Below are 26,553 nucleotides of genomic sequence, written 5' to 3' on the forward strand. Positions count from 1 at the left end.
GACCATATGGGACGCCGGGGGATCGAACCACGGTCTGTCCTACACTAGCGCTTGTAAGGCAGACACCTTACCTCTAGCGCCACCTTCCCAGCCCCGAGAAAGATTCTTAATCATTTTAATATTGCTTTATGATTGTGTATTGAGATATATTCAATTGGCAACTTTTGCCTTTTCATTGTAACATCATTGTTTTATTGTCCTCAACATAGATTTTTCAGATGAAAAATAGTCTTGATATTCAGAAGGTCATTGGTTCAAATCCTGGCATCCCATATGGTCCCCCGAGCCTGCCAGGAGTGATTTCTGAGCATAGAGCCAGGAGTAACCCCTGAGCACTGCCAGGTGTGACCCAAAAACCAAAAAAATATAATCATAGTTGTGATATAACCATACTTTTTGGGTAGACTCTTTTCACAGTGCTCATCATCCATGACTGATTACGATAGATTTACTGTTTCCTATTTGCATTATAGGACTACACAGTTGTATTGTGCATAAAATTCTTTTTCAGATTTACTTGACTTTGCTTTAAAAAATAGTTTTTAAAAAAATAGTTTTTTGTTATTGTGAATTTGAATATATCCATCTAAACAGTTTTTCTGCTATTGTATTTTTAAAATGTTTTTGTTGATTCAGCTGAATTTTTTCTTTAGCTCTAAATTAATTCCTTCCTACTAGATATTTTTGGTAATTGTGCGTGAGTGTTATTCCCATAATTTTGTATAGTATATATTTGCATGTCTTATTGCATGTCTGTCTTGTATGTTTTGTATATGGCTCCCTTTCCTGACATTTTATCCCCTAATTTATTATTCCTCATTATTCCCTCTTTCTTCCTAGTCCTTAACATTTTATTTTTAGGAATTCCTTCACATGTGCAGATCACCTCCTTCGCCCATAATTGCAAGCCTCCTGATCTTGGACTGAAGAATACATAGTTAACTGTTCCAGTGCTGTATCCTGAATCGAGTTACAACTCATCTTCCCTGATTCACCAAATGCCTCTAGTCGGACTTTTGGGAGTTCTATACTCCTTATCTTTTTTTTTTTTTTTTTTTTTTTTTTGGTTTTTGGGCCACACCCGGTGACGCTCAGGGGTTACTCCTGGCTATGCACTCAGAAGTTGCTCCTGGCTACTTGGGGGACCATATGGGACGCCGGGGGATCGAACCGCGGTCCGTCCTAGGCTAGCGCAGGCAAGGCAGGCACCTTACCTCTAGCGCCACCGCCCGGCCCCTATACTCCTTATCTTTTAAGAGTGATTTTGGACTTGGTAAAAATTTTTAGTTTTCGTATTTGTATTTTTTATGATTGGAATCCTTTGAAGTATATTTGATTTTATATTTTTGATTACTGTAATAATGTTTTTATATTTTAGTTTTTAATCTTATAAAATTGATGTATTTCATTAAAGTTTTGCTTTTGTAACTGTGGGTTTGGGGGTTAGATATTGTTACATTATTATCGTTATTATTATATTTCACATTACTATTGTATACTTAATAAAAAGGGGGAATTGTAGTGTATTTCCGTAAGATTGTTCTTTGCCTGTCGTCCCACCTGGATCTTCCAGGTGGGGGCGATTAAATAGAAAATAAAGAACTTGTTGGTGAGACGAGAGAGGCTTTTTGGCAGAGCTGACGGCTGGCTCAGAGGTATTTTTGGGAGCTGGCATCAGAACTGTTAAAGGACTCTCATTGCCGAACTTTTGTCCCCCAACCTTTCTATCTGTCTGGATTACTTGCTGCGGAGAATTATCACTTAGGTTTCCCCCAAAAGGGGGGATGAAAGAATGGGAATTAATCTCTCATTTTGGGAGCTGTTTCTGGATTCACAAACAACCAACAAGGGTTCAGATTCCATCAACACCAAAGGTCACACAAAAAATAAATAAATTGGAAGTTTTCCCTTATATCTGTCATATTCCAAACATACACATACATACAAAGTTAAATGAAAAAATATATATCCATTGGTGATGCGAATGTTGCACTGGTGAATGGGGGTGTTCTTTACATGACTGAAACCCAACTACAATTGCATTTGTAATCAAGGTGTTTAAATAAAGATATCAATTAAAATATATATCAATAAAGAGACAAATATTGAAAGACTAATTTTTTGTTTGCTTGTTTGTGGGCCCCACCCAGTGGTGTTCAGGGCTTATTCATGATTCTGCACGCAGGAATCTCTAGCTGGGATGATGGGGCCACATGGCTTACCTGGAATTGAACCCAGGTCAGCCATGTGCAAGGCCAGTGTCCTATACACTGTAATGTCTCTCTAGTCCCAATTGCTCTATTCTTATGTGTTGAATGGTAAGAACATTGAAAGGTAAGAATATTCAAAGGTGCTTCTTAGGTGCTCTATGTCACTTGGACTGAGATGAGTTTCTGATACATTATAGCTCTATAATCATTTTTGGAGATTAGAAGATTAACGATTCTAGAAGTACATGCTCACTGTTTGTTGGATGAATGAGTGAGCTCTTTAATCTACTTAACAATAAGTATGCATTTCCATGGCATAGCCCTCAAAGGGATGAAGTAGGATGGACCCTACTTCACTTCTAAACTACAAGCTTCTCAAAGACAAGAGTCCACACTACTCAAGATAGCAATGCCCAGGGAAAGGTCCTGAGCAAGAGACCAATGGGTCTAGGACTCTATTCTCAACAGAGCTACTTCCCAGAGCATTGTCTTAGTGACTTCAGGTGCAAGTGGATGCCATTCTTGGAGCGCAGAATCACTTGGGGAATCTGCATGGGGAGACGAGAGGGATCCAAAGAAAACTCAAAACGGAGCAAGCAGAGAGCTGTGACCACCTTCATCTCATTCATGGCAAATTGCTGCCCAATGCAGTTCCTACAGTAAGCAACACAAAGACAAGAGCCCTGGTGTTGGTGAAATAAAAGCCAGACATTCTTCACAGCTAGCAAGATTTAGTAACTATTTCTTGTTGATCCATAGTTTAGCCTGGGCTTAAGGTGCAGATTATAGAAATAAAGTAAGGAGCCCAGATCAAATAGCTTCATATTGAGAATTTTTATGTGGGGACTTCACATGGAACCACAAACCCACCCCACCACCTGCCTATGAGAATATTTTAAAGGCAAGATGGAGATTACCAAAACATACTCTCCAGTAGAATCATGTGGCCCCTCCTGAGTACCCAGAATGAGGCCTCACCAACTTTTTCCCTCATTCGTCATCCCCCAATCCCAAGGGCCTGGAATATTGGGCCTCTCCTTACCTGGGTCCTGCAGAGAATGGGATGAAGGCATAGGGGTGGCGTCCAGACACGTTCTCAGGGGAAAAGCGCTGGGGATCAAAGACCTGAGGGTGGGGCGATAGACCTTGCTTGCACACCTGCCAAACACTAAGTGGGGTAACCCCACCTACCTCCCACCCCTGTCAACAATGAGTCTTAGAGCTGGGGTACCTCAGGGTCGGACCACACAGCACTGTTCCTGTGGAGGGCATAGATGTGCAGGGACACCAGACTACCTGTGGGCAGAGCAGAGGCTGGTGATTACGCAGTTCAGGGACAGTCCTGCCTCCACTTCACAGGGCCAGACACCTCTTGTATCTGCTAATTGAACAATGTCCCTGTCAGAGACAGAATTTATGCCTCCTTCAATACAGTGAAACCATTTAGGGGTCATCGCCCCTTTTTTCCTATAGCTCTAGAGGTAGGCCATCCCCTGACTGAGACAGGAGTGAACTATGGAATGGAGAGAAGAGAACCTGTGCACCGCTGGAAAGGAAAACACAAAGAGAACTCGGAACCTTCAAGTCACACTCATTTTTTTTCCTCAGGCAAAACATTCAAGTTTTATTTTAAATATTGGCCCTTTCCCCCAGTAGGTAACAGCTGCATTGGATAAAAGTTGCATTTTCTCTCTGTCCTTTTTAATTTTTAAATTTCTGTTTATGAAAACACCATGATTTTCACAGTCGTTCCTAAGACAGCTGTTTAAGGCAGACTTTGTTTCAATTCCACCACCAGTACGACCTCCCTCCACCAATGTCCCCAGCTTCCTTCACAACCCCAGCCTGTCACTCTGGAAGGCAAATAACAAATTTACTTCATATCACTTGAGTTACACTCATTTTCCATCTACTCACTGTGTGACAGATACAGAACTAAATACCCTTCACAAAGCTGCCACCCAGAGATCTCTAGGTTGTGTGAAACACATGTTCACATATGACGTGAATGAAGCCTTAAAAAGCTGCTCAATGGTACATGACAATCCCTTATAATTGTCTCTCTCATTTTGACTAGATCTTATAAATCAGATACTTTTTAAATACCAATTTATGGAAGTAAATAGAGAGCTAGCTATAGAGGACTGGACCCAAAACATTGTAGCTTTTGAATCTGAACCCAGGATAAACCCCAAATCTGACCTCTTTCCTATTGCCTATTTGGCAAAGACACAAAGAATATCAGAGAAGTATCCATAAATGCTTAGGTTGCATCCCCCTAGCCTCTAGTACTCCCATCTCACCTGCAGGCAGAGAGCGGCCATCCACGAAGTTGACAGGCTTGTTGAGCTGGCGGTACACCTGGGGCACAGGCGGGTAGAGGCGGAAACTCTCCTTGATGCACATGGTCAGGTATGTCATCTTGCTCAGATCATCCCTGCCAACAACACAACCAGGTCTTTTCTAGGGCTGGGAAACAACGGAAGGCATGCCAGAACCCCAACTTCCCTCTTCCAGTCAAAGGCATCACAGTGACTGTGCCCATCCACACTAGATATGGGGCAGCTGCTGCAATTCTGCAGCTGTGCCTTCACTCTCTCCATTCCATCCACCTCACCACAGTTAGGGAAGAAATAGAACCCTAGGTGTGTGCAAGAGTATGTCCCTCACCATCAAAGTTGGGGATGTGCTGTCTCTCAGGCCCTATATAAGCCCTGTAAAGGACAATTTGTTAGGTGTTTCCTGTGGAAGACTAGTTTTCCCTCATGGAACTGGAATGGTTAGACACAGACAATATTTGTTTTTGGTTGAATAAAGTCATCTATGCATAAACAGTGACAAACTCAGGTTATACCAGTATGGATATATACTTCCAAAGTTTTCCTATTGCTACCAAAAAGTTCAGCTAGTGACGCTCTGGGGATTCAGAACTGTGTTGGCATTTGCAGGGCACTGGGTTCAAACTTTGAGACAGAGACATTTCCAGGCAAGAACTAAGCCATTTTCCAGGTCCCAGTCTCTCAGGCTTGAATTACTTCCACTCTTTGCTTCATCTGATAAAGTGACTATCTCTAAGAGGGGCAGAGATGTCATTTTCAGAACATGTGAGCTTGAAGAGGCTTAGAAATCAACTCTGCATGTACACAGGAGAGGTCACCTCTACTGCTTTGACATCACTCTCTTGAACTCGGCAAGAATCTCCTCAGGAAGTCAGCTTGGGTCCTGAGCCACCTCTCTTCTAGTCAAGTAAAAGTCCCTTCCAATTAAAATCTCATTCATGTGCTGCCTGTCTCTTTGTGACTTCTATCCTGAGAGCATAAGGATTCAGGTCTGGAGTCTGGAACAAAATTCTAAGTACTGTGTAACACTTCATTATCCAAACCCCAGAGTGTTCCCTCATTTTTCAGTTGTGCCTTGTTATATTATAAATAAATATCCTTTAAGTTGCCTCAATTTCTACATAAAATGAAGTAAATAAAATAAATAACTAAAAATTTGGACCAGAGAGACAGAGCACCAGACAGGGAGCCTGTTTTGTAAGTGGCTAACCCAGGTTAGATCCCTGGCACTCTGATGTGGAATAAGTACATAGGAGTAAAGCCTGAGCACTGCTGGGCATGTGACAAAACAACAACAAAAACAAAAAAAACAACAATAACAATTGTATGGGCCGAGATTCTCCCCCTGGGTCCATAATGGCTATGATGGGGAAGTTTGGACTGGGATGAGCCCAAACCCTAGTGAAGTGTGCTTTTCCACTCCTAGCTGAAGGCAGAAAGAGAGTTGGCTTGAGAATAAGAACAGAGTTGGTGCCCTCAAGGAATGGGGAACTGGGATTGAGCTAGTTTGGAATGTTCTATTTGAAAAGGTTCCCTTAACAGCCAAAGTTTGAGTCAGAAGATCCCGTGACAGCCAGGATTCTAACCAGAGTGTCCCTAAACAGCCAGGGTTGAGCCAGAAAAATCAGTGATTACTTAAGACATCTATACTATGAAATGATTGCACTGTTATTGCTTGTGATTTCTATATAAACTGCTTGAAGATTTGACTCGGGGTCCTTGCCAAGATTCCCTTAGCTGGCTGTATGAGGCTCAGACCTTGGTTAACCAAATAAACTCCATTTAGCACCTTGCATTATCAGAGGTAGTCTTTGACTCTCAGCATCGACATGGGTGTCAACTCAAACCCTAACATATGGGAGCTTGTCCAGGATTACTTCCTTCTAGGCCTAGGGTCGGGCCAGTCCCAATAGGGGGGAGGATTGGAACCAAAAGACCTTCAGGCAGTTAAGGACAATCTTTGGACCATACTGAGGGGGTGCAGGACAATCTGCGCCAAAAATGGAACAGGGTGTGAGCCTAACAGACCTGGTTGGTAGTTCCCCCAGCAGAGTGCTCGGGGGCACCCCTGTACTCTTTGTACTCCCTTGGAATGGTGAACTCCCGGTAAGATCAGAAGGGGAGCAAAGGGGCCAGAGAGATAGCACAGCTGCGTTTGCCTTGCAAGCAGCCAATCCAGGACCAAAGGTGGTTGGTTCGAATCCCGGTATCCCATATGGTCCCCCGTGCCTGCCAGGAGCTATTTTTGAGCAGATAGCCAGGAGTAAATGCTGAGCGCCACAGGGTGTGGCACAACAAAACAAAACAAAACAAACAAAAAAAGAAGGGGAGGAAAGGAAAAGGCCTTGGATAATCATGTGTGTGGCTAATCTTTTTATTTGTCTACCCCCTGTCACATTCTGTGTTCTGTGTTCTGCTTGTATGTGTTGGCTTGTTATGTCTCTGAACCTGCCACCTTAGCAGCTGAGAGAAGGGCCATTGGGGCCTGCCAAAGGTGGAGGGTGCTTGTGAGGAGAGTGCACTCACAGACAACCTGCGGTCTCCCCTTCCATGGGACCAGGGGTGGCTCTGTTGCTGCTGCCTGAGCAGGCAGCAGGCAGCATTGGGAAAAGCAAGAAAGGCATTCCAGAACTGGGGGTAGGCTGTCCTTGAGAGAGTGCACACCCAGAAAAACATGAGACCTCGCCACTTCTCCACTCCCTAAGCAAGTTGCTCTGAGTGTTTCCAAAAGAACACGGGGCAAGAGGGTTGGCACAATGCCAGACAGTCTGAGCAGCACATGAGGGTTAAAGGAGGCGGTGTTAGCCTATGTGGGTTAAATTAGACCAGAAAAGGGATGCTCTGGGTGGTAAAAAGTAAGTATTAAGATATTGGGAATTGGGGAACTTTTTAAGTTCAGGCCAGTAATACTTAAAGTCCTCCAGAGAAAACAACTAAATATTTGAACTCTGCCTTTCAGTTGTGCTCACATTATTTCCCAGCCTTAAATGCCTTAATCTCTCCCTTTGCCTATCTCACTTCACCCCTTCTTAATGGGGAGAGGGAAGAAAATGGAGGTCAGGAAATGTTTAAGAGCTATTCTACAAAGAAATAAACTATATAGGGGCCAATGAGATAGCACAGCGGTAGTGCATTTGCCTTGCATGTGGCCGTTCGGGGACAGGCCAAGGTTCGATGCCCAGCATCTCATGTGGTCCCCCGAGCCTGCCAGGAGCAAAATCTGAGCACAGAGCCAGGAATAACACTCGAGCATCACCAGGTATGGCCCAAAAAAAAAATTATTTTAAAGAAAAGAAATAAATGATAAACTGTAAAAGTAGATCCAAGTCCTGATGTTTCTGAATCTTCTGCATTCAACATAGTCATTCGATCTTAATCCTGTTTTGTGATTTTTTTTTTGCCTCCCATGTTTTTGTTACATGGATTTGTCTCTTGAAAAATCCCCACCCAAGGAAATGTAAATTGATTCCATCGCTACAAAAGTCTCTTAAAAAGATTTGAAATAAAACTGTGACAGCTGTTCTTTAGCCCAAGAACACAAAAATGCTAATTTTAAAAGACATAATATGCACATCTATTTCACTGCAGCTCTATTCACAGTGGCCAAATCTGTAAACACCCCCAAGTACCCAATAAAATAAGAGTGGGTAAATATGTGTCATACACAATACGATCTACTTAGCTATTTAAATAATTTATTTTTAAAACTTGCCCCTTTTGATAATATTGATGGAAACTAAGTGAAGAATAAAGGAGAAAGAAATATCAGATTATCTCACTCATGCAGAATATTAAAAAAAAAAAAAAACAGCAAGGAAACAGGTAAAAGCAAAGCAGAAAAAGCCCTAAATTCTGACTGGAGAATTGAACTTACCAGAGTGGAAGGAGATGAGAGCATAATGGTGGGGGGGGGGGGGAGGTTCCTATAGTGGAGGATCACTGAGGTTGTGGTGGTTGAGATATGATAATAAGTGTCTGATGAGGAGACTCTAAAACATATATTACAGTCAAACATTGTCTCAGTAGGAAATAGAAACTTTTTTGAAAATTAAAATATATTTTATATTTAAGTAAAAACTATTAAGACTCCTGGGGCCGAAGAGGTGGCGCAGTGGTAGGGTGTTTGCCTTGCATGTGGTTGACCTAGAACGGACTTCGGTTTAATCCCTCGGCATCCAAAAAAAAAAAAATTATTAAGACTGAGCCATGAATAGCCCTTAGCACCACCAGATGTGACACCTACCAGTAAAAATTGGACTCAGAAAGAAAAAAACCTGTAGTACATGCTATGCATGCAGGAGCCCTGGGCACTTCTAGCAGTGATCCCTGAGCACTAAGCCAGGAATAGCCTCTGAGTACCCCCAACTTGTGGTCCACCCTCACAAAAAATTAAGATTCCCCCAAGGAGGGCCGGGCGGTAGTGCTAGAGGTAAGGTTCCTGCCTTGCCTGCGCTAGCCTTGGATGAACCACGGTTCGATCCCCCGGCGTCCCATATGGTCCCCCAAGTCAGGAGCGACTTCTGAGCGCATAGCCAGGAGTAACCCCTGAACGTCACTGGGTGTGGCCCCAAAAAAATTGAAATTCTGGGCCCAGAGAGATAGCACAGCGGCGTTTGCCTTGCAAGCAGGACCAAAGGTGGTTGGTTCGAATCCCGGTGTCCCATATGGTCCCCCGTGCCTGCCAGGAGCTATTTCTCAGCAGACAGCCAGGAGTAACCCCTGAGCACCGCTGGGTGTGGCCCAAAAACCAAAAAAAAAAAAAAAAAGATTCCCCCAAGGAGGGGCTGGAGAGATAGCACAGAGGTAAGGTGTTTGCCTTGCACGAGGCCAATCCTGGACGAACAGTGGTTCAATTTTCAACATCCCATATAGTTCCCCAAGCCTGCCAGGAGTGATTTCTTCTTTGTTTATTTGTTTGGTTTTGGCCACACCCTGTAAAGCTCAGGGGTTACTCCTGGCTATATGCTCAGAAATCGCTCCTAGCTTGGGGGACCATATTGGAAGCCAGGATTGAAATGAGGTCCATCTTGGGCCAGCCATGTGCAAGGCAAGTGATCTACCACTGCACTACCCTTCTGGTCCCTTCAGGGGCAATTTCTGAACATAGAGCCAGGAGTAACCCCTGAGTGCCATCAGGTATGAACCAAAAACAAACAAACGAAAAAAAAAATCGGGGCCAGAGAGACAGCATGGAGGTAAAGCATTTGCCTTTCATGAAGAAGGTCATTGGTTTGAATCCCGGCATCTCATATGGTCCCCCGAGCCTACCAGGAGCAATTCTGGCATGGAGCCAGGAGTAACCCCTGAGCACTGCCAGGTGTGACCCCCCAAAAAAAAAATACAAACAAAAAAATCCCCAAGGAGGGGCATCTTGGCTCCTCCTTCTCTCCCTACAACACTAGACACACGTGATTGAACACCCAGAGACCATCAATAATAATAATGAAGGAGCCAAAATGATAAGACAGCATGTAAAGAGTTTGACTTGTATAAAGGCCAACCCAGGTTCAACTCTTGGCACTGCATATGGTTCCCCAAGTCCGCCAGGAATGATTCCTACCAGAACCAGGAGTACATCCTGAGTACCACCAGGTAAGGTAAAAAAAAAAAAAAATAGTAACAATGACTCAGGCTGAAAATCTCAAATCCCAGAATTTCAGCTCATTAGCCCTCCATGAATGTGAAACTTCTTCCATGGGTTCCTGCTGTGTGATTGTAACCCCATTCTTCCTGTGTAAGTTCAATTCCTGGCTCCCAATATGGTCCCCCAGCCTGCCAGGAGTGATTTCTGAGTACAGAGCCAGGAGTGACCCCTGAGCACTGCTGGGTGTGGCCCAACATCCAACGAACCAACCAATCAATCAATCAATCCCAGGAATGGGAGGGATCTTGGAAAGGTTAGATAAGGCCTTTGACAAGAAGGGCAAAGGAATTTGCCTGGTTGGAGGTCAGAGGAAAGATGGCTGAAAGGAGTTAAGATGCAGGGCAAGCTAAGAATGGCATGTGCTTAAATGGTTGTGATATAGACCACACACATTGGCCAGGGCCAATAAAGATGTTATCTCTCTGGAAGCCTGCCTGTGAGTAAGTTCTATACCCACTGCTCTCCTGGAACCAGATACCCACCGGCTGAAGGGGGTTGCAGAGCCACGTGGCCTAGGTCTCTCCATCCACCACCATTCAAGCCCATCCTGAGGGCTGTAACTATACATGTGATGTGTCCTGTGCTGGAGGCTACACAGCTTTAGAAACAGGTGATGTATAAAACACAACCAGAGTTCAACCTCAGCCTGGGTCATGTTTATGGGAGCCAGCATGTGCCACCAAACACAAAAACATTGGAAAGTTTTGAAGGGTCATATTTGTCCTTCCAAAGACAGCTGAAAAAGGACCTTTTGACCCAGCCAACCCTGGCCCAACTCTGCTCAGTCCTAATTACCACCTTTCCCAACCTACACATCTGCCCTCTAGGCAAGCAGGCAAGTTCTGCCAGCAGAGGGCATCCACACACAAGAAATCATTTTATTAACAACCCTTACACCATTCCCATCTGAAAACTTTCCCCTTGTGAGAAGGGCTCAGAGGTGTGTCCCTACACATAGAGTCCCCCAAAAGCCACAGCTCTGGAAAGAACAGAATAGTTGCCTCGTACATGGCTTCCAGGAATATCCCAGACAACATGGCAAGATAATTTCTGGGGCTAACAGTGAAGACCCAGCTCCCGCAATCTCACCACTGTATGGAGTCCTGGTACCCGATGATCTCTCGAATCTCCTCCCGACAACGACTCTGGTGCTCAGGGTACTTGGCCATGCAGTAGAGAAACCAGGAGATGCCACTGGTTGGGGGGTCATGGCCTGCAACCATGAATGTATCCACTTCAGCCCGGAGGTCTGTGTCTGATAGCTTAGACCCATTTTCATCCTAGGTAAAGGAATGGACATATGAGGTAAGTACAAGAGACTCACATTAGGGGCCCCCAATGCAGGTTCAAGGACAAGAGGAAAGGCAATTTTTATCAGACAGAATCAAAGCCTTCCCCAGGCTCTGCCTGTTCTCCCAAGGCCAGTGGTATACCTCCTACTCCTGGACACCTGGCTTGATCCCTCTAAGTGACCTGCAACCTTTATGCAGAAATCAAGTGTCAGTTCTGGTCACTTGGCATACAGAATGCCACCTGGTATAAGGAAGTCTATACATTCATTATCAGTCCAGTGGTCCTCAAACTATGGCCCGCGGGCCACATATTGTACTTGTATCTATTTTGTTTCTTCATTGCAAAATAAGATATATGCAGTGTGCATAAGAATTTGTTCATAAGTTTTGTTTTTACTATAGTCAGACCCTCCTATGGTCTGAGGGACAGTGAACTGGCCCCCTGTTTAAAAAGTTTGAGGACCCCTGGATTAGACTATAAATGCATGGAGGTATGGTTCACTTTCTCATATTTGGTATCCCTAAGTTATGGCACTAAGCTTCTGAAGAAGAGGGGCAGAGGTTACGGGAGAGAAGGTGGAGTTAGTGAGAAAATAAATTAATATGATCTGGATTCTAAGGGAAGAGGGGTTGCCAAATTCTTTAATTTTCTGAATCTGGGGCTTTTCACACCTTAACTATTGGCTTTATCTCTTCCCCAGTGCCAGTCCTATGCTCCACACACACACCCTCAGCCTTTGCTTGTCTGTGTCACAAAACAAGGAACAGATCATAGTCTTAAAGAAGAAAGAAGGTTGTGATCTGCCCTTTCTACAGCATCTTTATCTCTGTCCCAGGAGAACAATGCAAAGAGTTGACCAGGACCAGTAGCTTACCTTAACCCCCAGGAGAATGTCCAGAAAGTCCAGGTGTCTGCGGTTCTGTACCTTCTGTAACTCTTTCTCTTCTTTCAGGGCTGCCTTCCTCTCCTTGATGACCTGATCTGGAGCAGAAATATAAGAAGTCCCTTCCTGGGAACCCATCCTCTGCTCCCAATGTGCCAGGAGCAGATTGGAGCTAGAATGGAGGAGGGCAGAGAAATCCCACCTGTATGGTCATGTGCCACTTTGCAGGTACGCAGGAAGCGGCGCCCATGTGGAGTGAGCCAGTAGATGAAGTCATTGTGGTACTGGAAGGTCTCGATACGCTGCTGCACCAGCAGTGTGAGGTCACTGACTGCCAAGTAGTATGCGTTGTCCCTGCATGGCCAGAGGAACAAATGACACTTGGATAACTGCAGAGCCTGGAGAAGCTCAAAACTAGGAACACAGCTCCAGCAATTCTGCCCTTCCATTCCCCACCACAAAACCCAGACTGCCACAGACATGGCCCCTTCCCCCACCCAGCCCAGGCAACTGAGGACAGGACCCAACCTCCTCCTGGACCAGGTCAGCTCCTCCTGCAAACCTCCCCCATAGCCGTCCAGGGGATAATGCAATCAGCCCCTGGGGTCCTGACCTCTGATTCAGGCCACTGGCTCCTTTGCCAAAGGTACATTTCATGAATGTGTCCAGCGCCATGAAACCCACGTCGCTAAAGATGTCAAAGCTCTTGTCTTCACAAGCTTTTTTCTCCCACTTATCCTAAAACCCAGGAGTTAAAGGTATGGAGGGGTTCATCCAAGCTGGGGGCTCCACTCTGCCTTCTGATTTCTATAGTTTGTTCCCCTGCCACACATTCTGGTTCCTATCCAGGCCTCCATCTTGCTGGAATATGTGGCTGGGACTTGGGACTCAGAAGCAGGGAACTTGCATGAAAGATTACCCCAGCAGCCTGAACACCTTGGGTGTCAGCTGGCTTGCCTGAGGTTACTCAGGAGAGTCCTGAAAGGCAGAATAACCTCTGAGGACTCCAGCTTTGAGATGGGAGCCTGATTCCTGCTGTGTTTGTCATAGATTTTTTTGGGCAATTGGGCTACCCAGATGCTTTCCAGGTATGAGGCTCTTCTTCATGTTCTCAGTTCACAAATGTGCTACTGTGGGGCTCTATAAAGTCTGAAAGTGGGTATCCCCTTAAAGACAAGGTTCAGGGCTATATAAGCTCCTGAGCCCCTTCATTTTGCTTTTCACCACCCAGTTCCCAGCATGCAGTACAGAATGCAGTGGTCTTGGGACAGAAGGCCTCCCCAGGGCAAGTCAGGGTGGAAAGGGACTGCAAGTCTGCTGCAACCTCCAGGAGCCTAGCCCAGAGAACTCACCAGCATGATGTTTGTGGACTCAGCAAAAATAGCCACATAGGGTTTTAGCACGTCGTAATGGAAGCCAGGTGTGAGCAGCTTTCGGCGCTCATACCATTTATGCCCATGGAGAACCAGTAGGCCTTTCCCTGAAGGAGGAAGGGAGAAAGAGGTTCACCCAATCCTGCCCCATCCTGGCAATTTGGAGCCAAGCAATTCCCCTGCCCCACAACCCTCTCTATCCCCAAACCCCAATCCAAGCTTGCCTTTCAGGGCACCCAAAGCCCTGGCCCTGCCACCTCAGCTTTCTTTAGACCCTTGCTCTGGTCGGTACCTCCAATAAAATATCCTAGAATAACTGAGTCTCATCCACCAGAAATGGACCCTCATCTCCCACACATTGTGTGGGAACAATGAGGCAGCCTGGCCAGACAATATGACTGAGCACTGCCATACCATGACAACAGGATGCTCTTCTGCCTCCTCTCTCTCCCCACAGGGCCCAAGCAACTGAGTTGATGGGATAGTTGAGGAGAACATGGCAGGGAGGTCAGGTCAGGGGAAGATCATGGTCAACCAGCTGGGCTTGGAAAAGCAGGAAGATAGGGATCACTCACCAGTCCACTGCAGGAAGAAATCATACACATCTGGGGCCTTAGGGTCTGCAAGAAAAAGAGGCTTGGCTCTCACAGGCATCAAGAGATGTCCATTGAGGCTAACAATGGGTAACCACAACTATCCTGGGCTTGCAGATTCCTCTGCTTGCTGCCCTAAACTCTTGGGAGCCTGATGCTGTCCTGGGAAAACTCACCCCCTCGGCTGTACACAGCTTTAGCATAGTCAGGCTCATAGATGTTCAGGATGCCCAGGAACTGCCCGAACCAGAGTGGGTGGGCATAGGGGAACTGGTTGGCCCACGACACCACCTTATCCAATCCTCCTACCTTCTTTATCTGAAATGAAAAAAAAAAAACAAACCATGAAATCCAGGAACCCCAACTCACAAGCCATGCCACATGGGTAAAAAGGGGAGGGAGGATACATCCAGGCAGAACCTGGAAGATCCCTCTAACATGCATGACCACCTCTAACAACCATTATTGATCCTAACTACCCCTAAATTTCTGTTCCACAGAAACAAATCAAGGGTTACACTCTCCAATTCTTTCCCCAGAAAACCTGATGACTAGCATCAATTAAGCTGCCAAATCACACAGGCAATTTGAGTAGAAATGAGCTCTGAGCTCACACTGGTAACAGCATCTGGACTAGAGAAAGCAATGAATGAATGGATTGCCCTAAAGTCCCCCAAGATTTGGGCTGCCCCAGTATAATAGCCCTTGGCATGACCCTTGTGGGGATGAAGAGACTGAAGTGGATATAGGATTTGAGTGGGGGAAGAAGTGCCTAAATCAAGGGCACCTTCCACCAGGGTAGAGCTCATCCTCTGACACTGCAGACTCAGGTGGCTGGAGCAGGACTCTCCAGCAGTGTGGTTTTCCGGACAAGCTGCCCAAATACCTGGATCCATCAACAAAGACTGTGCAAGAGTAACCTGGTGAGTCTGAATCTCAGAATTAAGATGACCTCCTGGCAAGTGCCTGGGCTTATTCCATTTCCTCCCTCCTCTACACCTTTCATTAAGCACACTGGCTGAAACACTGCATGTTCCCTGACATTCCTGTTCTTGAAAGTAGGATTTTCCTACTCCTCTGCTTGATGCATCTCACTTTCTGGGGCCTTTCTCGACACTATGAGCCCTTTAGCTACATGCTACTTCATATTTTACCTGCTCACATCCTTGTCCCTTATAACCCCCCAAACTAATAGCATTAACTATGCATTTAAAATGTTCAAGATTCTGTTCTAATCCTCAGACACAAATTCTTTAGTGTTGATCCTCAGAAAGTTCTCCCAAATAGATGCAATCATCATCTACACTTTAGAAGAGAAGCAGTTCAGTTCCCTGGTTAGTAAATAATGGGCTGGGGTTCACCATACACACACACACACACACACACACACACACACACATGCACACACGCACACACACCTATCTTTTTTAAAAAACTTGATTGATTGATTGGTTGGTTGGTTGGTTGGTTGGTTGTTGGGCTACACCCAGCAGTGCTCAGGGGTCACTCCTGGCTCTGCACTCAGAATTTACCTGCCAGGCTGGGGGACGATACTGGGTGCCAGGAATCTAACTAGGTCCCTCCCGGGTCAGTAACATGCAAGGCAAATGCCCTACTGCCTTGTTATCTCTTCAACCCTATCTCTTGGCCTCTGCAAGAGCCTGGAGCTCACACAGGAGCATGAAACATGCTTTAGGGGTGATAATCAGGTGCTAAAAGAAGGGAATGAGTGATGGGAATGAAAAACAAGGGAGACAAAAAAAAAAAGGTGAGAGAACACAAAAATCTTTGGTTTATCCAAACATTGGCACAAGCTCCCCAATCTCATAAAGACACAATCCAAAATATTGCTCAACTCAGGGCGGTCAAGAGGAGGTCAAGCATTAGGGGTCACTTGACACTTCCCATGTGGTAAACAGCAATAGAGACTTCGATGTGTTTCCCTTTAGGCCCAAGCCTGTGCGCTGTTGTTGGTTTTCAGACTTGCCACTAGTTCCCACATCCTCTCACTACACATAGGAAATTTGGCAGGGGACTGATATGTAATGAGTATTTCCTCACTCTACATGAGGAAATAATACAGGAGTAAATACATAAAGTGAGGAAATAATACAGGAGTAAATATTTAGTTTGCCTCACGGACCTGACATAGAACTTGTAATCATACCCATTTTAACTATGAGAAAACTGATGGATGTGTGTGGACTTGCCATATTTTGTGGATCAGTATGCTCTCCCTCAAGTGAGAGCACACTGAATCTGTTGAAGTTGCTTGTTCCACAGTAGCAGCTGTTCACAGAGAAGTCTTAGAGAGTAGCCCGCTTGTTAAGGCATGTCAAGAGCTAAACCAACATCACCCTCCCTGTAAATTTCCAATCACAATCCTTATCCAGTCTTCTGGCAAGAAGCCTTGAAGGTGAACAACACTGAAGATCTGATAGCATAGCCCCCAGGTAGCCTGGTCTACCCAAGCCATTTTCCTTAGGGGCTCTGGGGACCAGACTTGGCTCATTGGCTTCCAGCCACCATCTGTGTCTTCACTGTGTCTTGACTCTTCTCTCAGCCTCAGCAGAGGCCTGGTGGTGTCCATGCAGAGCCCTGCAACTCCCTCTGGACATGCTACTCTCAGCTCTGCCAGAAGAGGCTGCAGAGATGGTTGCCTGCCTTCCAACAGCAACACTTCCCACACTGGCACAAAGTTGCACAAGCACGTCCACTGCCTGGTAAAGTGGAACTTTGCAGATTCCTGGGCCCTTTCCTGTCTCTTCTAATCTAGTGGCCCCTCACTATTGCCCCCACCCAAATCCTGGACATTTCTTACCTTACCTGCCCTCCTAGGTTTCCCTTGCAACTTCCTAGTCCCCAGGCCTGTGTCCATCTTGCCCCCTCCAGCACTGACAAACACAATAGTGGACCAGGGGCAGCTTCAGTCCCAGAGGAGCCAGATTCACAAGAACACTGAGTAAAAGGCTCCCTTGTGATCCAAATCTCAGATCCTCCTTAAGGGCCATGGTGATCTATTTTCCTTTTGCCCTCAAGGCAAGAGACCCTGACTTTATCCTGATGACACTGCTGACCTGAATGGGCACATCTCTATACAGACTTCCTCCTGCATGTCCTTGATAGCCCAGGAACCTGGTAGAAACAGGAAATGTTTTTGGCACCTACCCCCCATACCTGAAGCCTGAGTGCCTTTGGAGCCCTGTGATCTGTGCCAGCTTGTTTTTCTCTGAAGGAAGAAAGCAGGAAAAGAACAAGACATGATGATAACTCCCTAGACCCAGCTTCCAGCCCACCCTGCATCCTCATGGCTGCACTACTCTCTGACCTGGTCAAGAATAAACAATAGAAGGGAAAGAGAGAGAGAGAGAGATAGAGAGAGAGAGAGAGAGAGAGAGAGAGAGAGAGAGAGAGAGAGAGAGAGAGAGACGCAGAATGGTCTCAGTCATCTATGGGTTTTAAGAAAAATGAAAGACATTCTTGCAATAATAACTTTCAGACACAAAAGAGAAAAGAGCTGGAAGTTACAGCTCACCTCATGAAGCTCACCACAAACAGGGATGAGTTTAGTTAGAGAAATAACTAAGTTTCGAACTATCCTAATAATGAGAATGTATGAGGGAAATAGCCTGTCTAGAGTACAGGCGGGGGTTGGGTGGGGAGGAGGGAGATTTGGGGCATTGGTGATGGGAATGTTGCACTGGTGATGGGTGGTGTTCTTTACATGACTGAAACCCAAACACAGTCATGTATGTAATAAATTTGTTTAAATAAAAAAAAGAATACTGTAACTAGAATAAGAAAAATATAAAATAATTTGAACTGTAACTTCTTAAAGTACAAATAATAGAAATATCTGTAGTTTATACTGTATTAACTATTATATAAAAAGATTAATGCAAGAAATATATACAATATATTAAATAGCATGTATTTTAAGGTTAGGTTCTAAATGTTTCTAATGATATTACTAGTGTTAATTACTGACATGATAGGTGAGCCGCTATTGTTATAGTATTCCTGCATTTAGTGATGATCTGAAGAAAGTAGTTAACTGTAACATAAAATTTTTTTTATTCTGTAAAATTAGAAGGAAGGATGTATATTATGAAAGGAGAGACAGAAAAAATATAAAATTGTTCGTGAATAAAAACTGTTATGTGGGGCCCGGAGAGATAGCACAGCGGCGTTTGCTTTGCAAGCAGCTAATCAAGGACCAAAGGTGGTTGGTTCAAACCCCGTGTCCCATATGGTCCCCCATGCCTGCCAAGAGCTATTTCTAAGCAGACAGCCAGGAGAAACCCCTGAGCACTGCCGGGTGTGGCCCAAAAATCAAAAAAAAAAAAAAACAAAAAACTGTTATGTGGAGAATCACCATGTAAAAATAATAAAAGTCTATAAAAATAAAAAGAAAGAAAGAAAGAAAGAAAGAAAGGACTGGGATAGCAAGCTTGAGTCACCACTCTCATCTCTGCTCCCCCAAAGTCCCAGCCAGCTTGCCCTGAAAATCAGCTCTTAAAAAGGACTTCAATGTCCCCTGGTTCAACCACACCCCCATAATCTCTTTATAGGCAGGAACAAAGCAGCCCAATGACCACAGAGAGCTGTCACTTGAACTGGAAGATGGGATCCAGTCTCCTAGCAATGAGTCTGCCAAGTTGCCACCTGGTTGGCCTGAAGCTTAATTGGTGAGGGTTCCAGAAACAAGTTATCTGCTTAGCCAGGGACTGCCACCACAGCAATCCCAGAGGAGGGGTCAGAGTCACGGCTTGAGGGAAAAAAAAATTCTCCCCCTGAGGTGGATGGGAGCTCAAAAAAAAACAGGGTGGAGCACATGTTTTTAGTAGCCAGGCTCCCTAGGGGTATGTCATATCGATTTCTGATTCCCCAAGAACTCCATTATCTCTAGAACAGGAAGTTCTCTGCTTTTCAAAATGCTTTGTCCATCTTGGTTGGACTGTTCTGTTATTTCAAAATCCTCTTAACACTAGACCTAAGGCTGCTCTTGGGTAATCTTTGAGTCCTGAGTATCTTGCTGTTCTCTGAGCTACAATCTCCCACTGCTCATGCCTGGTGCTTGTGCCTGAGGGCACAGTGACAAGTAACACAAAGCTCTGTCCTCCCTGTTTCCCTTTGAGTAAGGGGAGAGAAAAATTGGGGCCTAAGAGATAGCACAGAGGTAGTGTTAGCCTTGCACTCAGCCAATCCAGAATGGACAGTGGTTCGATTCCCAGAGTCCCATATGGTCCCCCAAGCCTGCCTTGAGTGATTTCTGAGGGCAGAGCCAGGAGTAACCTCTGAGAGCCACTGGGTGTGACCCAAAAATCAAAAGAAAGAAAGAAAATTAATTCAAATACATACTCAAATTAAAGAAAATTAACTCAAATACATCAGTAACAGAATTTCAGGTTTTTGTAATTCTAGATAGATAAAAGAAAGCTGGACAGAAAGCTACTACTAGTAATGGAAGTGGAACAAGTTTGATGAGTCAGGAAAGGCCTCTTGGAGATTATAGCAGAAATCAGCAAAAACACCTAGAAATCCCTGTAGCAAGAGTCACTATTCACTCCTCAAAAACTCTTTTTTCCTCTATCAACCCCGCCATCATTCCTTTGCTCTGAAATGTATTTTGCAGAGAAAGCAAGCAATCATATTAAAAACAAATGATAAATTAAGGAAATTTCCAGTCAACTGCAGACATGAGGCTCTCTACCTCCTTTCTGTTCCTGGAAGAAGCACCAGGCTTTGCTCCCCTTAGGCATTCCTTATCTTCACCCCTCTCTCCTCTGACCCCTCTCACCTGCACTGAAAACACACGCGTCTCCCCATTAAAACTGAACCAAACAACCCTACATCGTGCTTCCTTCTCTAGCCAACACCCAGATCTCCGATCTCCTCTCTTCACAGCCTGTGTCTCCAAGACCCTCTTCACTGCACCCAACCATGTCAGCCACACTCCAACTCTGCTGGCAGGGGAGCAGTATTTTCGCAGGACACCATCCGCTCTCCATAGGAATGTCATGCTCTAGCTAGCCCCTCCTTTCTTGAACATGTTCTGGAATGTCCTCCCATTCCTCCCAGGCCCCATCTCAGCAGCTCCTCACCCTTCATTTGTTCCTCCAAGTCCCAAATCCAGTCCTGGGCTTTTGTGCATGCTGAGCATTGCGCTCTAAGGTTCATTCGCTCCCATGGCTTCCTTTGCCAGGAGATTGAAGTCTTAAACCAACTGTTTGCCTCATCTTGTCTTTCTCCTGAGCTCTAGGAACATTATCAACCACCCCTAGTCTTCTCTGCCTTGCATCTCCCAGGTGCCTCAGACCTAGCATTTACAATGTGAGTGCAATATGTTTGTCCTCCAGACTCACCCCCATTCTATCTCTAGGACTGGAATTACCATCTGCCCTGGCAGCAGTGATGAGAAGTTCACTCTGTGATCCCAGCAGTGCCCAGAGATGCAGGACTACCCAATAGTTCTCCACAGGAACATGCAGATGGAAGCTAAGAGAGCCAGATACAGCTACCCCTGGCTGAGGGTCCTGTCAGGAAACTCCACAAGCCACAACCCCAAATATAAGCAGAAATCCCAGTTCTACAGCATCCTTCACAGGGTATCAGGTCCCCATTATTTCAGTTCAGACATAGAAACGTGTTCTCCAGCTGGGCAGTCCAGCTGGGCAGCCCCAGGAGTGTATCTCTTTCAAGAGTGACTTTGTCAGCTGCTCTGTCCCAAGCCTCATTGATGCACTAGTTGAATGAAGCCCCTTTCCTGATGCACAAGGGCGTTTCATTGATTCCCTCACATGCAGCTCTAAGGAGGCCTTCAAGCTTTTCTCCCAACCCCAAAACATAGCAGACTGCCTTCCACTACACCCCCATGCCTCTGTTCTTGGCCTCTGCTTCACCCCACCAACATCTTTCTTGAACCTCTACCTCCATGCTCGGCCCTCTGCCACCAATTTTTGCCTATCCAGCCACTGCCCCAAATCCAAGTGAACTTTCTACCATCCAGATGTGACCCATCACTTTCTTACTTCACGGGTTCACCATCACACCTGAAATGAGGTGCTGTGTCCTTTGCCACCTGCCCTTCCACACTTGCATCTTCATCCCTCTGTATCTCCCCTCAGATCTCTCACAAAAGGTAGAAGCACATACAGGACCTGGAGATGCAAACAGTTAAACAAACTAACTTCCAAAATCCAGGACTCTTCCCAGTTCATCAGGCTCAGAAGAGACTGCCTCTTGCCCTCTGCTTCCCACACTCTATAGGCTGCTCCTTGCAGAGTTTTCAAGATTCACCACAGCTGGAACACTGGTCTCTGCTGCCTATCTCTCCTGCAACTCAGTTCTTTTGGCTAGGTTCTAGTATAGTTTCTTCATCTCCCAGCTTGGACATGGGATCACACAACACAGATCAAGAGTGGTTTCCAAATGCTGGGTTGCTTGGAGAAAAAAGACAAGGATGAAGGAATTAAAGTTGAGTGGTTGTCAGTAAGATGCCCTCTTAAGAGCCAGGAGGCAGCTTCAGTGAAGGAGATCATACCCAGTATGTACAAGGCCCACACTCAATCTCCAGCACCACTTAACTCCCTCAATATCACTGTGTGTAGCACTGGTCTTCCCCCAACTACCTCCATGAATGCCCCAGGCCCCCCAATATTACAAGGTCTGGCCCTGTTACAAACAAATCCTTCTCCAGTGACCTGATACCTTCCACCCAGTAGTTGGCATAGTTGCCATGCTTTATCTATTCTGATCCTTTTCTAGTCACCAAAGTAAATTTATTTTATTATTTGTTTTCATTAGTTCTTTTGTTTGTTGAGACACACCCAGCTATGCTTATGCCTTAGTAAACTCTGCTTATTGTAATTAGGGATTATGCCTGGTAGGGCTCAAGGAACCATATCTAAATACTAGAGTGCAAAGCCACATTGGCTACATACAAGGTAAGTGTTCTACCTGCTGTACTGTCTCTCTAGCCCTATCAAAGTAAGTTATTGGAAAAGGAAGTGGAGAGATGGAAACAGGAGAGGTCTGTGGTCAGTGCCTTCTGAATGGAAACAAGCCTCACTACTTCTCTTCTCTAGAGGCACAAGGTCAAGGGAAGTACTTCAGTGACCACAGGACCAAGAAGAGGCCCCTATGGTCTCTGAAGATCATCTCCCACTGCACCCCATAAAAGTATAAGTCAGATTTGACCTTCTCAGTAGCCTGTTCTCAGGCCAACAATAAGGCATAGTCTCTTCTAGGGTTAAAGTCTTCCCTGAACCTCAGAATAATTGAAGTGAGCCCTAAAAAAACAGGGCATGACCCTGTCTCCAAGATGTCTCCTTCTGATAACTGAGGAGAATAGTTTGGAACTTCTAGGGCCTGCAAACTGCAATTAGAGATCAAGAAAGGAGAGACTAATCCTGATAGCCAGTCAGCAACTCCCTGCACTGGCCCTTCTGTAGACCACTGGCTCATGTTCTCTCCTATTTCCATCATGGCCTAGGAGCCGGACCTAGGAGCACCTTGTATGGCTGATAATAATTTTGATGAAAAGCAACAAATCATAAACCAGCTTGGATTGACCTTCTCTATGGATATAGGCAGATATTTTGGGCTTTTGAACACTCCTATTTACACTGCCAGCCCCATTTTGGGGGCTCAGGTATGAATCTGAGAGCAGAAGTATGCAGAAGTGCTGGCCAGTTAACCTGGGAGACCTTTGTTTGGCTGAAAAGCACCCACCTCTCCAAATTCTCTGGTTCTCTTGGTACAAAGCCACTTCAGATACTTGTTAGAGCCATTGAAGTTAGTGCTATGTTATGTTCCAGGCCATCAAGAGATATTCAAGCTGGAATGTTGGAGAGTTTGGGAAGGGGGAGAAGGCAGTCAGATTCTACTAGGGGTGAGCCAGCAAGCTCTGTGCTTGAATAGCCCACTACTGAAGCAACCCCAGCTTTCAGGAGAGTGGAAGTGGACGGACGTGATAGGAAAGGAATAGAGGGACATCCTAAATGCTTCCTGGATTCCATCAGAGTCAGACCTGAATCTTTTGTTTTGTTTTGTTTTTTGTTTTTTTTGGACCACACCTGATAAGACTCGGTCGGGGGTTACTCCTGGCTATGTGCTCAGAAATTACTCCTGGCTTGGGGGACCATATGGGATGCCAGGGGATAGAACCAGGGTCCATTCTAGGCTAGCGCAGGCAAGGCAGACACTTTACTGCTTGTGACACCGTTCCAACCCCTGAATCTTACCTGACCCCCTTCAAACTCAGTGAAGCTTGTCCCAGACTACCCCCACTCCAGGTCCTCTCTTGACTTGGCCACCATCTGTCTCCTCCATAGGCAATACCTGCCCTGTCGTTCCATAGCCACTGCTCTCTGTGATGCCCATTAGATCCAGCTAGAGCCTAAACATACTTGTGTGGACACATCAGACCAGCCCCAGGCCACCACTGGGAGGAGACACTGAGTCAGTAAACAGGAAATAATATGACCATGGAACAGGTGCTGAGATGTAGGAGTAATGCAAAAGTCTGGAGAGGCAGAACCCCTCCAGCAGGGACAGGGAAGCCTCTGGGGTCTTTTTCCCTTCTAGTCAATATCTTGAGATCATGTTCCATCATCCCTTGCCAACCCCTATATTTCCTCTCTTACCAGAACACAGCTGGCTCCCAGGCTGTTCCTGAGATGACACTGAGCCATCAAGCCCAGTAAGCCTGAGTAGTCCTCACCAAGAAATCAAGATCATTCTCTATTTCAGTCTGGAAGGGAGGCCATTCCCCAGATTAAGAATGAGGAGGAGCATATTCAGAGGATAGAATTATGTCTTTTCTGTGAGCCTTAATCTCAGTCTGGCAGTCAAACCTGGATTTTCAAATCTGGCTATAGATCAAAACACTTGAGAAACTTCTTCAATTAACTTCTAGGTATTAATTAGACTAGAGTCTAAGGAATATGCTGCTCCCACTTGTGCCAACTGTGAGTGGCAGAACCTCCGGTCTAAGGTCCCATGATAAGAGAAGTTGAGAGGTTCTCCTGCCCCTGTGCTAAGGTGGTCCCCACCACCATGCAGGCATGCCAGGATCTGAGTCCAGAACCAGCCTCTGGGCACAACAAGGAGAACTTTACCTTTGGGGAGCATCAACCCGTCAGACATAGGACAGTAGACATCTCAACCTGTCATTTTCTGCAATAAATCTTGGCATCAGAACTTTGCAGTCACTCTGCCAGGACTGCTCCCTGATTCTACTGTGCCATCGGCTTTCACTGCACTCTCACTAGATCTTTCTCTGCACCTTGAACATCAGGAGAATGAGCCCCAATTTTGAAGAGCTCAGCCCTAACTCTGAGGCCAGCTTGCAGAACGAGGAGGTTGGTTTGTGGAAAAGCTGATTGGGATGTAGGCCTCCTGGGACATCTGCTCCCTGCCCCTTACCTTGTAAGGGCCCAGGAAAATGATGGTCAGCCTCTCTTTAATGGAAAGAAAAGCATTCTTTCTCCCCACCCCTGTGTACCTCATGGGCATGCCCGTAGAGCCAGTGAGTAGGTGGCCCAGGAAAGTTGTCCATCGCCTTGGCCAACATCTGTCTCCGCAGCAGCAAAGTAACAAATTTGAGAAGAACCAGGACCAAGACCAGCACTGAGGCCCATAATGCCAGGCGGGAGGGGCTCAGAGAGACCAAAACCGGCAGCATGGCAAGAGTGAAGCTGCCCCGACTGCAGTTGGCTGCCTACTGCCCCAGGATCCTTATACTCTCTCTGGATCAAGGCTCCCTGCCAGACCCCATTCCCAGCCAGGCCCTGGCTGGGCTGAGCTCTATGGGTGGAGATAACAAGCAGCCCCAAAAAGTCATAAACAACAGAGCAGACAGCCTAGCTCAGTGGTGGGCAACCTTTTTTTCAACTGAGCCAAATCTCGCCAAAACCACTATTGAAATGTATTTTGAGAGCCACATTTTAAAACCGAAAATACATAGGATGGTACACTGTTTTTAATTTTAATAAGTTTTTATTGAGAATATTCTGCATGCAAGTATCCACATAGGTCGGGAGGATACAAATAACACAACTAATAAAACAAAAACTTTAGAACGATATTATTTATCGATAATGTTAAATTTTGTAAAATTTGCCTTACAACGTAGAGAAAATTACATCCTGACAATGAGTGACAAAGTCACAAACACTAATGTGAACATTGGCCTTGCATTTCCTTGGATAGTTTGAATAAGTCAGGTTTGTATATTGTTGTTTTTTATTTTAGGCACAATTGCAGGTTCTCATCTATGAGACGATTTGTCAATTTACTCTTGAAAAGATTCATGCTTGAAAATGATTGTTTGCATAAATATGTAGACCCGAACAAGGAAAGAACAACAAACACTAGATTTTTTAGTTGATTATATGAGTCAGGAATACTATTCCAGATGCTAAAAATCAACATATCTTCCTTCTCCAGGTCTTTCAAAGCAGACCACTTGTGCTGTGAACTAAGTTCACATTTGTGTTTCTCCAATCTTTCTAAATTAGCACAAAAACATTCAAATTTTGAGCTTCACAGTTCTTTGTTTTTTAAAGCCAGCAATTCATTTCAAAGTTGTCAATGTCGATATTAAAGGGAGAAAAATTTAATTCCATTACAGTGGCATCTAGAGGTTTTTTACAAAGGCCAATGTCGCTTTGCTGTTTCTGAAATCCTGAAACCTCTTGAGAAAAGCTTCCCTCATATTAAAAAGTGCTGTTTTAAAATAGGTAATGTCAATATCAGAATTATTTTCTTGGAGATGATTCAACAGGATTGGAAAGTGAATCAAACCAAAAAAAGGTGGGGGGAGCGGCGAGGTGGCGCTAGAGGTAAGGTGTTTCTGCCTTGCAAGCGCTAACCAGGGAAGGACCGCGGTTCGATACCCCGGCGACCCATATGGTCCCCCAAGCCAGGGGCAATTTCTGAGTGCTTAGCCAGGAGTAACCCCTGAGCATCAAATGGGTGTGGCCCAAAAAACCAAAAAAAAAGAAAATGAAGAAAGTGAATCAAAGTTTCTCTGTCAAAATCTTGAGCAAAAACAGATAATTTGTTTTCAAACGAAATAACTTCTTCTAACATCAAAAAAATTGTGTTTCCATTTCCCTGTAGTTTATGATTAAGCTGCTTTAGATGTGAAGTAACATCTACCATTAAATACAGTTTTTGAATTCACTGATCATTTGTTAATTCTGGATAGTGAA

General features: G+C 45.2%; 1 protein-coding gene across 1 annotated transcript; it reads right to left on the reverse strand.

Annotated features, from left to right (window-relative positions):
- Positions 1–2,365: 2,365 nt before the first annotated feature.
- Positions 2,366–25,032, reverse strand: LOC126011408 (cytochrome P450 4B1-like). Its single transcript, XM_049775179.1, has 12 exons — positions 24,843–25,032; positions 14,512–14,653; positions 14,318–14,362; positions 13,722–13,849; positions 12,983–13,107; positions 12,572–12,723; positions 12,361–12,467; positions 11,283–11,473; positions 4,514–4,647; positions 3,442–3,506; positions 3,253–3,335; positions 2,366–2,864 (listed from the first exon to the last, which is right to left on the reverse strand). The coding sequence occupies exons 1-12, from the start codon at positions 25,020–25,022 to the stop codon at positions 2,681–2,683; spliced, it is 1,536 nt and encodes a 511-aa protein (XP_049631136.1). The 5' UTR covers positions 25,023–25,032; the 3' UTR covers positions 2,366–2,680.
- Between the last annotated feature and the right edge of the window lie 1,521 nt (positions 25,033–26,553).

Source organism: Suncus etruscus, chromosome 6 (genome assembly GCF_024139225.1).
Source record: "Suncus etruscus isolate mSunEtr1 chromosome 6, mSunEtr1.pri.cur, whole genome shotgun sequence".
NCBI lineage: Eukaryota > Metazoa > Chordata > Mammalia > Eulipotyphla > Soricidae > Suncus > Suncus etruscus.